This window comes from Corythoichthys intestinalis, chromosome 8 (assembly GCF_030265065.1).
Source record: "Corythoichthys intestinalis isolate RoL2023-P3 chromosome 8, ASM3026506v1, whole genome shotgun sequence".
Lineage (NCBI taxonomy): Eukaryota > Metazoa > Chordata > Actinopteri > Syngnathiformes > Syngnathidae > Corythoichthys > Corythoichthys intestinalis.
The window spans coordinates 22,143,997-22,156,963 of NC_080402.1; the positions used below are offsets into that span (position 1 = coordinate 22,143,997).

Genomic DNA, 12,967 nt, shown 5'->3' on the forward strand with positions numbered 1-12,967 from the left:
CCGGCTGTGGCCATTCACAGCTGTGTCTTGACAGTCGGTGATACATGCTACATGGAGTTTTTAGATCGAAAAGAAATAAGTACGCGATAATATCTCGTTAAAATCATGGTGCCTTTAATTATGCTCTCACCTCCATTTAGGGTTTTGCTGTTTAATTTTTTTTTTTTTAATGCCCTCCTGTTCAAAGTTTTCTTCCCCCAGAAAATTAAGATTTTAAGCTTTCCAATGATGTATCACACATGCATATAGGACAATTTTTAAATTTGGCAAAATTGGGGGTCTCAGAGCAGAACTTCAAGTAACCCTGAGTGTTTTCTTATATAAGGCTTGTAATATTTTTTGCGGCTCCGGACATATGTTTTTATGTATTTATTATTTGTCCAATATGGCTGTTTCAACATTTTAGGTTGCCTACCCCTGAACTAGACGAAATTGTCTTGGCGTTGAGAAATTGAACATGACTATGCAAAAACCACAGTAGAGGGCAGCAGAAGCATATATTGTATCAAGGTCATAGGCTATAACGGCAGGGCTTTATGGTGGTGGTGGTGGGAGGCGGAGGTGATATTTACTCTTTTTTGATCTCCTCACAGCCTGTCCAGGTAATTTTTAATCTTAAATATTGGAATTGTGGTTGCAGTCATGATTAGAGGACATTATTTTGTCATTTACAATATTACTGTCGCACACCACACTCACACACACCCTTTTTTTATCCTCACATTCTGTCAAAGCCTGAGTGACACATGCTCCATCTTTTTTCCCCATTTTGTCGTGATGAGTGTCAGAAAGAATAACAGCCTTTGAAAGCTGCCATTTTGTAAAATGCTGTGACTGCTCCATCTCCATCCTCTCTATCTCCTGTTGCCTCTAACATGTCATCAGCAGCACCATCCGCCATTCTTCCTGCTTGCTTTAGTTGGGACAGGACCTTATAATGCACCTTCATTTTTCTGCACCTTCATTTTTCTTTGCCTGTACAATAAGACAAGGATTTTTTTTTTTTTTTTTTTTTTTTGTAATTGGGACTGGCTGATTGTTCAGGGATAAATGTTTGACCTACTGTAAATTGGCACTTAGTTTCTACTCATTTCATATCAGGGTGGCAATATACTTACTAATGAATCCTTTTTTGTAAGTGTTCTTCGGTGTGGGCAAAAGCTTCAACAGCCTGGGGGAAGAAAATGTTTATTCAATTTTTTTTTTATGAGTTTGAGATTTCAGCATCTCTGCCTTCCAAATGTAATCTGGAGTGTTACCCAGACTGACCTGTGAAAGACAACTATTGTATTTGAAGAAGAAGGAGTAGTAGAAGAAGCTTAGGAGAGCGCAAATATTTAGGCTCAAGAACTAAATTAGTTTTTGAAAATTTTATCAGCGGTTTTGCTGACTTTTTCAATGTGTTCAACTCAACTTTTACTCTTTAATACTTTGTATAGTCATTCTCTGGTACAGCAAAAATTCTTATCAATGTGTCTTGCTTTGTGTTGAATTATAAAAATATTTATTTCTTTTATATCCGTAGAGAATATGCACGGCAACACACAACAACTGTCCAATGTTGGAACACTTGTTGTTTGTTACAACAATTGTTGGAAAGGTTAGGTACTCTACAAACATCTACTGTCTTTTTACTTCAAGCTACTGAGATGTCATCTGATGGAAAAATGGCACTTGTTTTTAATTTCATTATGATAGCTCATTATATCAAGCGATTAAACTTGGCTTGTTAGGTTTTTTTTGTCATTGTTTTGGGTTTTGTGGCATTCATTCAGTTTTTTTTTTTTTAAACAAACGCAAAAGTACTGCGTTTTAAGATATATATAGGGGTTGGACAAAATAATGGAAACACCTGACATTTTGGAATCATAAAAATTTAACATAATTGTTAAAGAATAGAATGAGCAGCATTTTAATGAAGTTGAACATCTCGTATGGCCGGCACAATCCCCAGACCTCAACATTTTTGAGCACTATAGTCAGTTTTAGAGATTCAAATAAGACTTCAATTTCCACCGCCATCATCTTTAAAAGAGTTAGAGGGTATTCTAACTGAAGAATGGCTTATAATTCCTTTGGAAACAATTCACAAGTTGTATGAATCAATACCTCAGAGAACTGAGGCTCTAATTGCCGCAAAAGGTGGACCTACACCATATTAAATTAGTTTTTGTAGATTTTTTTTTAAGGTGTTTCCAATTTTTTGTCAAACTCCTGTATACTTGCACTAAGAATGAAACATGTTTAAAAAATAATTAAAACAAAAAAACAAGCTTAATGATTGCCATCCATCTATTTTCTCCAAGTTATCCGATGTCAGGTTGTAGGGGCAGCAGCTTCATCAGGGAATCCCAGACTTTCCAATCCCCAGCCACTATATCCACCTCTTCCAGGCTAATTCCAAGGCATTCCAAGGCCAGTCAGGGAAAACAGTATCTCCAGTGTGTCCTGGGTTAACCTCCTCTCAGTAGGACGTGCCCGGACCACCCCAATAGGGACACATCCAGGGGGCATCCTCATCAGACACCTGAGCCACCTCATTTTCTCCCAATGCGGAGGAGTAGCGGCTCTATTCCTATCACCTCCTAGATGACCCAGCTTCTCACCATGTCTTGAAGGGAGAGCCAGGACACTGCATAGAAAACTTCACTTGAATGGGATAGTTCAGTCATGACCCAATGCCCCTTTACCATACGTGACTGTAGGTGATCAGTTGACAGCTCTGCCCCTTTCTTTACCCGAGTGCCCCCAAGTCCGATGACACAACTGCAAAGTACAGTGTAAGTCAACCACCAATTGTGCCAGTTCTCCTACTTGAAAAGATTAGAGAAGCCTGTAATTGTCAACATGGGTAATTCTCAACCATGAGAGACAGAATGTGGAAGAAAAAAAAACAGAAAATCACATTGTTTGATTTTTTAAAAGAATTTATCTGCAAATCATGGTGGAAAATAAGTATTTGGTCAATACCAAAAGTTCATCTCAATACTTTGTTATGTACCCTTTTTTGGCAACAACGGAGGCCAAACGTTTTCTCTAACTCTTCACTCTTTGCTTGGTGTAAAGAAATCAACTGTGGGAGCAATTATTAGGAAATGGAAGACATACAAGACCACTGATAATCTCCCTCGATCTGGGGCTCCATGCAAGATCTCACCCCGTGGCGCCAAAATGATAACAAGAACGGTGAGTAAAAATCCCAGAACCACACGGGGGGACCTAGTGAATGACTTACAGAGAGCTGGGACCACAGTAACAAAGGCTACTATCAGTGACACAATGCGCCGCCAGGGACTCAAATCCTGTACTGCCAGACGTGTCCCCCTGCTGAAGAAAGTACACGTCCAGGCTCGTCTGCGGTTCGCTAGAGAGCATTTGGATGATCCAGAAGAGGACTGGGAGAATGTGTTATGGTCAGATGAAACCAAAATAGAACTTTTTGGTAGAAACACAGGTTCTTGTGTTTGGAGGAGAAAGAATTCTGAATTGCATCCGAAGAACACCATACCCACTGTGAAGCATGGGGGTGGAAACATCATGCTTTGGGGCTGTTTTTCTGCAAAGGGACCAGGACGACTGATCTGTGTAAAGGAAAGAATGAATGGGGCCATGTATTGAGAGATTTTGAGTGAAAATCTCCTTCCATCAGCAAGGGCATTGAAGATGAGACTGGGTCTTTTAGCATGACAATGATCCCAAACACACAGCCAGGGCAACAAAGGAGTGGCTTCGTAAGATGCATTTCAAGGTCCTGGAGTGGCCTAGCCAGTCTTCAGATCTCAACCCCATAGAAAATCTGTGGAGGGAGTTGAAAGTCTGTGTTGCCCAACGACAGCCCCAAAACATCACTGCTCTAGAGGAGCTCTGCATGGAGGAATGGGCCAAAATACCAGCAACAGTGTGTGAAAAGCTTGTGAAGAGTTACAGAAAACGTTTGGCCTCTGTTATTGCCAACAAAGGGCACATAACAAAGTATTGAGATGAACTTTTGGTATTGATCAAATACTTATTTTCCACCATGATTTGCAAATAAATTCTTTCAAAATCAAACAATGTGATTTTCTGTTTTTTTCCCCCCTCATTCTGTCTCTCATGGTTGAGGTTTACCCGTGTGGACAATTACACCTCTCTAATATTTTCAAATGGGAGAACTTGCACAATTAGTGGTTGACTAAATACTTATTTGCCCCACTGTAAATCATCGAACTGCAGCCTAAAAGTGTCCTGGTGTCAAGGACACATATGGACACCCTTATGCTTAAACATGGCACTGAAGTCCAATAATACAGAAAAAACCTGGTCGGGTTCTGATTAGGGGGTCAGTTCCTTCCAACATGCCCCTCCAGGTTTTGCCGTCATTGCCCAAGTGAGCATTTAACTCCGCCAGCAGAACAAGGGAGTCCCCCCCTAGAAAGGGATTTAACCCCAATGGTCAGGCACAGATCTGTAGGGCAATAGATAAACCCGCACCTTCTCTACATCTCTCACTGTGGGAAACTTCAGAGTAGAAGAGTGTCCAACCAGAGCTCGAGCTACTGTACGTGTAGAGGTGAGCTCGACTATATCACTTTGGAACTTCTCAACCTCACGCAGTAGCTTCTCCTTGCCAACTAGGGAGGTGGCATTCCACACCCCAAGAGCCAACTAATGCAGCCGGGGATAGCCAAGGACCCTGTCTTTGGCTTTTTTCGTACCCGACCTCCTTGGCCCTTCCCACAGGCGGCGAGCACATGGGAAGGGGAACCATGTCGCCTCTTTGGATTGTACCCTGCCAGGCCCCATGGGTGCAGACCCGGCCACCAGGTGCTTGCCATCGTGCCCCACCTCCAGGCCTGGCTCCAGAGAATTGCCCCGGTGACTTGAGTCTGGGCAAGGTAAAACAGAACTAATTAATGTTATCTTCATCTTATGAGTCATTCTTTGTCTGCAAAATGCTAGATGAATGTGATTAACATAATATTATCATGTACTAGATTCCAATGTTAGGTTTTCTACAATATCTTTGAGTTAGGTGATGGATGATGTGACACAAGCCTTTACTTTTGTGACGTTAATAAGTGCTTGTACAGTAAAACTGTGTGACTATGGCTGTGAAAACAGCAAACACCTGTAAATGTGGTGCCATGTTTGGATCATTTTAATCAATGACATAGGACTAAATTGGTGAGCCTCAACCATAGCCGTAATCATTTTGTAACATAAAGTGAAGTGATTGCCTGTGATTGGTTGGCAAGCAGTCTAACCCGCATCCTGATCATAGATAATAGAGTTGTTGCTGTGGTCCTGAGCTGACAACAATATGGTACAAAGAAAAAAAAATCAAACATCAAAATCAAAAGCACGCAAAAATAGTGTATTTCATCAAGTGGATGAACCCAGCCTTTTCCATTGTATTTTGCCAATTCTTTAACAATGTGCAAAGCGAACACTTCAGTGAAAGAGCTCCATTTTGGTGCTTTCTCATCATATGCGGTACCTTGGGTAAATGATTCCACCTTTGTACACAGCTTTTTAGCGGGAGTTTATTGTCGTTATGTTATTGTTCTGCTTGCAGAGATTTTTTTTCCAACACGGCTAAATGCTTCTGTTTTAGATGCTGTAATAAGTCAAGTGGCTCAACAACACTGCCGTAGAATGTCGACGATCTCGATGGTCCTCCTCCGACCTATGTTCGCCAGACTTTATAAGTTAAGGTGACAATTATTATTGTGATGACATCGCCAAAGAAATCGCCAGCTTTGTCATGTTTTTAATCATTTATATGAGAACTTGTGCAACACAACACGCCTACTATCCACCGCAGTTGACGCCAACAACAAGAGAACATTAAAAAAGAAACTAAAATCTCTACTGCACCTTTCTCTGTCACGTCAGCCATGCGGTGCATTCAGGTACAGCACGCAAAACACAACTGCCACATTAGAACCTGATTCGTTACATTATCACAGGAATTTTTATAGTGATTATTATTATACTAGATTATTCCGATTTTTATTTATAACTTATTTGTAATGCTATATTGCCATTTGTAATAGTACCAGCAGTATTTATAAAGGATTTAGTGAAGGTTTTTGGGCTGTGGAACTAATTAATGGAATTATAATTTATTCTTACTGTAAAATCCAGCTCGACATGCGACCAATTTCAACTTACAAAGAAGGTCCTGGATCAAATTAACTTCGTATGTAGAAGTACCACTGTATTGCGATATTACACTGCGATATTTAAAACTAGAAGAATTTTCACCAGATAACTTGAATAGCTCTGTTTGGGATGGGCCTGAATGATTTTGAGGAAAAAAATAACATTGCAATATACAGTATTTTGCCAAGGCTCCATACTTACTTTTTGAATTGGTTGCACTGGTGCACCTAACTTTTTTCTTAAGGTGCACCAGCACAAACTGTAGGTGCACCCACATTTTTCATTATATCACCTTTTTTATAACATTTTTTATAACATTCATGTAATTCATTCATTCATCTCTCCTGAACAGCTCTGATAAGATAATTATTAAATGGTTATTAAATATTTGCTTTTACCAATGAAGGCTCACAATAAAGTATTGATTGCTATAATAGTATGTTCCATGATTGATTGCAGTAAGAGACATTTTAGTGATTGATAACTATAGACATGTTTAGTTCTTGATAAAACTGCCTTGTCATTCTAACCGGTTTAAAACGGCCTAGGTTCCACAGGTCAACTTCAATATAAACTAAAACTGTCTGGGACATTTAGGAAATCATATAGTTGCATTTTATTACTTGCCAAATGCTATTGCTTCATGAAATGTATTTGATGACATAATTATTATGTTGGTATTATATATTTGCTCTTATCAAAAAAAGAAGAAAACATTGCGAGCTTTCCCCTTACAAGCTTTTCAACTTGCAAGCTTTTCAACTAAATTGAGTGCCTTCTCTCCTTATTTTGTGCAATATTATAAACGTCTACCGAAGAATTCGTATTTGAACTTGACAAGCTTATCCTTACGTGGGTCGCAGGGGTTCTGGAGCCTATCACAGCTAACTACAGGCAGAAGGCGGTGTAACCCCAAACAGGTTGCCAGGGCACATATCCACACACAACCATTTGCGCACACAATCACACCTAGTTTGGAGTGTTCAATCAGCATACCATGCACGTTTTTTTGGGATGTGGCAGGATTCAGGGACCCCGAGAAAACCAACGCAGGCACGGGAAGAACATGCAAAGAACTGTGAATGAACTTAAATGCTTAATTGAGTGAGTCCACTCAAATCTACTCACACTGCCGAGAACAGCCTCTCACTTACACAATCAGTTGGACTGAGTTGCAACCGCACACTTACGACTGGGCTGCGAGTTTAGCAATGATTGACACATTTGTTTCTATTAATCATAGAGCTACCGACGCTTTTCTGTCAAGATCAAAGCTAAAAACCTGTCAATTGTCTTTAACTTTAAGTACCAAACTCAGCTGCACTGCACTGGACAATTTGGTCCCACTGCTGAACAGGAAGGAGGGTGAGATGTTGTGGCGCTGTACAAGCATAAAGCAGAAAAACATAAATACAGTATATTTCTTTAATTAAAAACCTGATCTTTTTCACCCGATTCTGATTCTCTGAAAAATAACGCGATCGGTCCAATTTTTGATTACGTGACCGGATTGGGACATCTATACTCTGAACTGATGAGATGTTTTAGACAGCAATCTGGGCAGTCATAGTTAATTTACGTTTTGTTTAATTATACATACATATTAGTTCATTGAATACAAATGGAAAAGAAATGTACCGCTGCTTGTGCTCATTTGATTTCATTAAAAATGGTGAGCAGGACATGAATGACAAATTTTCACTGAAGAATTAAGATGATTTTCTGGTGGGGATCCAGGCTAGATCCAGGAAGGAATTAAATGATTTGATCTAGATCCCAGATGTGCATGACCAATCCATAAAATTGAAATCACAGGTCACTGCTCAAACTGCAGACTTTTTGGACAACACTTCCTCTATCCCCGCAAAATATGATCATTATCAGGAGGGAGACTTGGGCTAGGTTCGTACCGCAGGTCTTAATGCACAATTCCATTTTTTTTGGTCATATCTGTCTTTTTGGCGGGCCCGTTCGGACTGCCGTAATTGTAAAAAGTCCGAGATGCGCTGAGCAAACTGACCCGCATGCGCATAAGCATCAAAACAAATGACTACACATGCAGGCACAACGTCATTCTAGAGTGATCTTATTTTGACTTCCAAAAAGAGGACACAAATAACAGACATAAAAAATCCCTGTTTAGTTTTATATTCAAAGTGTATATGGATTGATAGCATGCACGCATTGTGCGTGCATGACGCACACACATACGGACAGTTTGCCCTGACTCTCGGACGTATAAGAAATCTTGACATATTGCTCATTTGGAGTACAGAAAGAAAACCGCACATTCTCAGCCGCCCCCCCCCCCAACACGTTATTTTTTTAATGCTATTGTCAAGCCCGCCTCTTCTCTAAAAGCTGCTGTCAAGCAAGGCACAAACGCTAATGCATAGTTCCATCGCTACCGTAGCGCCCTGTTTCTCTCGCTCTTTGCTGACGTAATTGCTACATGAATTCTGATTTGGGGGACTTGACAGTTCAGACAGCAGCCACATTCTGGAAAAATGTGGCCCGGATCAGATTTTAATCACTGTTACACGGCGGCGTTGATTCATATCAGTTTATTACCTGTTTTATTTTGGTGGGTTCCCTTTTGTTGCTCAGTGTTACCATTGTCAATCTTGTCTTGCCTTCCCCTTAATCACCTGAGTGCCCACACCTGTGTATCATTAGCCCTAGGCCTTAAATTCCCCTCTTTTGCCTTGTGTTGTGCCAGTGCATTTTTCTTGTGAGAGAAGCTGTAAGAAACTAAGACACCATCTTCAGTAAGTTTTGTTCTTGTCATGTTTTGTTCCAATTCTACACTGCCGAAGATTTTGTGTTGTTTCTTTGATTTCTTTTGGACTTTGAAGCTGGCCAGTTAAATGCCAGTAAAATAAAACAGACATTGAAAACTGCATTTGTTTCGTCGTCTCTTGCATTTGAGTCCAGCCGTGTGTCCCCCCCCCACCCCTTTCCCCCATTACAATCATATACGAAAGTGACCTACATCGGATTTGAAATGGTTCACTTTTATGCGACTTTTCCCATTCAGACCGTCAAGTTAATGCCTCACTCGAGTTGGAAAACACGAAAAAATCGGATGCATGCATTAAGACCTGCGGTATGACTCTACCTACTGTATATTGTACCATAGACTTCATTATCAGTTGACAGGACACAGAGCTCGGGGCCGATCCGTAGGGGGCCTATTTTCAAAAACTTAAAACTCAAATATTTTCAAAACCAAAACCGCTAGTGACCTAAAACCAAAATAGGCACCTCCTTTAGGCATATATGAGTCTCCATGAGCAGCAACATAAAAAAATTCAAAGTCATTCCTTAATAAAATCCCCATTATTTTTTGTACAGTTATAACAAAACTTAAAATGGCCATAAAAGTCTCACATTTTACGCTACATGCACAAAAATCACCAAATGCAGAGATAATCACCTATATTTTCAGGATCAAAAGCATATTTATTGATTATTTAACATATAAGTTTTTGCCCAAAATAGCAACTTACATTTTTTTAAATTTACTGCAAGTTTTCAGCAGCTAATAAATCACCCAATTTTTACATCAGAAACTTAATACTTGTGGAAAGCATGCAGAATCATCTTAATTTTACTCAACAAAAGCAAAATTTGCATTTTTCTAAATACTGTACAATCACAACTTATTTAGATTGAATTACGATATTGTGTAGAGATACAAAATCCAACATGGCAGCCGTTACAAAGCAAAGAGCTTTTTAAGTTGAAAATTTTTGTAAACAAATGCTTAATTTGCTGAATTTCTATAGATATGAACGTAAAACAGTTAAGATTCATGGTTAAAAGCAAAAAAAAAACAACAACAAAAAACGGCAGTTTTACGTAAATATTTCATGCCAAAGTTACACAAATTTATCCACTGATTTTTTTCACAACGTTTCAAAGTGCATGCATGGTGCTATTTAATATAATAATTACCTTGAATCCTCGACAAAATCACACTTGAGACACTCCTGCCTGCTTGTATGCAGTAAAACCTTCGTCCTATTTTCACCTTAATCCGGCGTTAGAACGCAGTGTGTGTTTGAGTTTATCACAGGGAAAGCCAACTCGACGTTCTGCCTGGGTTGACCCCCTACGGGAAGGCGTGGTGCAATGTCTCTGGGAGCTATCTTGTCAATTGATATGGAGTCTATGGATCTAGATTGGATTTGAAATGGTCCACTTTTATGTGGCTTTTTCAGTTCAGACATCAAGTAATGCCTCATCCGAATCGGAAAAACACGAAAAAATTGGATTCGTACATTAAGACCTGTGGTATGAATTTTAGCTATATTGTACAAAATTGACTGTTTAATTTCTTGGATAGAAATTTTTTATTACATTTTTTAAAAAATTTAATTCTTTATTAAATCTCAACAGATCAAGGAGTATTCTCCATTTTTTTTTTTTTTGGTATCTGTTTGACTTTTGAGTTTTTGCAGTTACTGCTTCAATTTCTTGTAAGGTCTGACAATACCCTGCCGGAGCTACTGTTTGGAGGTGAATTGCCTCCTGCCCTGTTTCTCATACTCGCATTTTGAGGATTTTCAAAGGTCATCACTACGATAGAAATCAGGGTAGGACCGGCGTTAGTCAATGATTTTAATTCATTTCATATTGCATTAATCCCATATCAATGATGCTGCATTAGAAAAGTCCCGAAAGATGGAGTAGTGGATAATGCGATGTCAGTTAGGTGGTGGGAGAATACTGTTTTAGGCCGGAAATATGAGGATTTGCATACAGTTTTAGAATGTACTCTCATGACAGCTAATCAAAAAGTTTGAACATTTATTCCAGCAAAAACATTGTGCAATGTACTTCAGGGATTTTCCGTGGTTACAATTTAAAATTTAAAGACTTTTCAAATGAATGCCTTGTCAGGCAGATGGAGAGATGTTAGGGTCATGCATCTCCCACTCTCTCTCTCCCTCACTCACTGTGCTCCTCTCTCTTTTATTCTCCCCACCCTTCACTCATTCCATCAGGTTCCCTCACACACATACAGTCTGTGTGAGAGGATGAGACAGACATTGGACAAGTATGACAGGGAACAGCATCAGCACCACTCACGAGGCTTTCCCAAACTGAGAAGGGTTATGAAGAGTTAGGAAGAGGAGAGAAAGCGAGATATAAGTTTTTTGAAGGGCTGAGAGGAATAACAAAAGACAGCTGGAGGACTTTTTTTTTCACCCTTGATTTGATTTTTGGGCCATTATTGCCATCTTTCTATCTTTTTCCCTGTCTCCTGTCCTCTTTTTCCTTTTCCCTCTTCTTCTCATCCTGGTTGTTCTCCCAGCTCCCGCCGTGGGGTCTCAGCTCTCAGTCTCCCTCCCCCCTTCCCTTGCCCCCTACCTCCCGCGGGCCTTGCTTGGAGCTTCCAGGCTGCTGCGCCGCAGGAGGATGTCTCGCAGGGAATCTCCCCCGCCGCCCTCGCCAGAGCAACTGCTTGTAGTGAGGAGGCGGGAGGTGAATTGCGACGAACGTCCGGAGCGCACCGAGCCGCTGTCCGACGTTGAGAGGGAGATCATCCAGGACACTTGGGGGCACGTTTACAAGAACTGCGACGATGTGGGGGTGTCTGTGCTCATAAGGTGAGTTTTGTGCATTTAAGGCAACTTATCCCTTTCATAGTCCTTGTTAACTTTAGGATGCTCAAATTAAAAATCTGCTTATCTGGGGTTGTTTATAATTTCCTAGAGTTATTCTTCATTTTCTTACCATGAACTCATTGACAGTTTCATGCTTCTTTTTTTTTTTAACATCTTTTCATCCCTCCATAAAGAAAACCCAGATATTAGTTTTGTAGAACTAAACAGTCCATTCGACACTAAGAGAAAAATCAAAGATTGTTAAAAAGGAAAGACAAGTGACACCAAAAAGAGTTATGAGAGTGAGACAAACTGATTTTGGGGTGACAGAATCCCTGAAGGGGAGGGAGGAAAGGACAGGGAGCATATTTGTGTGCGTGTGTGTGTGTGTGTGCGTGTTGTCTTATCTTGGGGTGACAGAAATACGTTTTGGCACTTGTCTCTCCACTAGCAAGTCTTCTCTTTCATTCTTTTCTGTCTTGTCAACACATTTTATCACCCTTGAAGAAAATATAATTAAAAGACAGTTATTCCGTCTTTTCAAAATCTCAATTGGTTGTGAGGGACGTTAAAATCAATTAAGCAGATTGCATACTTTATAATTAGGAATCAGGGCCTCATGTAGGGCGATTCCAATTGAAGTGATTGATTTATCTATTCTTACTACATTAGTCACTGGCGCTATTGACGGCGATAGATGTCCAATCCATTTTGACTGGGATGATTAGCAGCGATCATTCGCTAGCAGGCTTTCCCAGTTGTAATGGATTGGACATCTATCACCGTCAATGGCACTGTCAGCCCACTCATTTGCCGTTTCATTCACATGATTTAGACCAACTTAGATTAAAAAGACATTCTGGGCATTTTAAACACAAAAGATTTCAAAACCAGATAAAAGGGCATCAAAGATTATGGAAAAATTATGGAAGGGATCTTCAGTGCTACTGTATATACTGTATTTGCAATTCAGTTCTAAATTTGTTTGTAGTTATTGTACATTTTCAGCAATTGCATGAAATCAACCTACATTTTGCTATGAAAGTTAATGGCAATCCACATTTTGTTTGAGCACCAAGTGTGGCAGGTCAGGAGTGCTGATTCCTCACCAAGGCAAGATGAATATCCCGGTTTTGTACATTTCAATACAGTTTCACTTACATATTTATGAAAGACAAATAAAACTGACTAAATCATCTAACTGGATAAAG

General features: G+C 39.9%; 1 protein-coding gene across 1 annotated transcript in view; it reads left to right on the forward strand.

Moving 5' to 3' along the window:
• The first annotated feature begins 10,618 nt into the window (after nucleotides 1-10,618).
• Nucleotides 10,619-12,967, forward strand: part of cygb2 (cytoglobin 2) — a 44,142-nt gene continuing 41,793 nt past the window's right edge. The window contains exons 1-2 of the mRNA XM_057843634.1: nucleotides 10,619-10,742; nucleotides 11,154-11,759. Coding sequence (XP_057699617.1) covers nucleotides 11,569-11,759 — 191 coding nt within the window. The 5' untranslated portion in view covers nucleotides 10,619-10,742; nucleotides 11,154-11,568. The remainder of the gene's footprint in view (nucleotides 10,743-11,153; nucleotides 11,760-12,967) is intronic.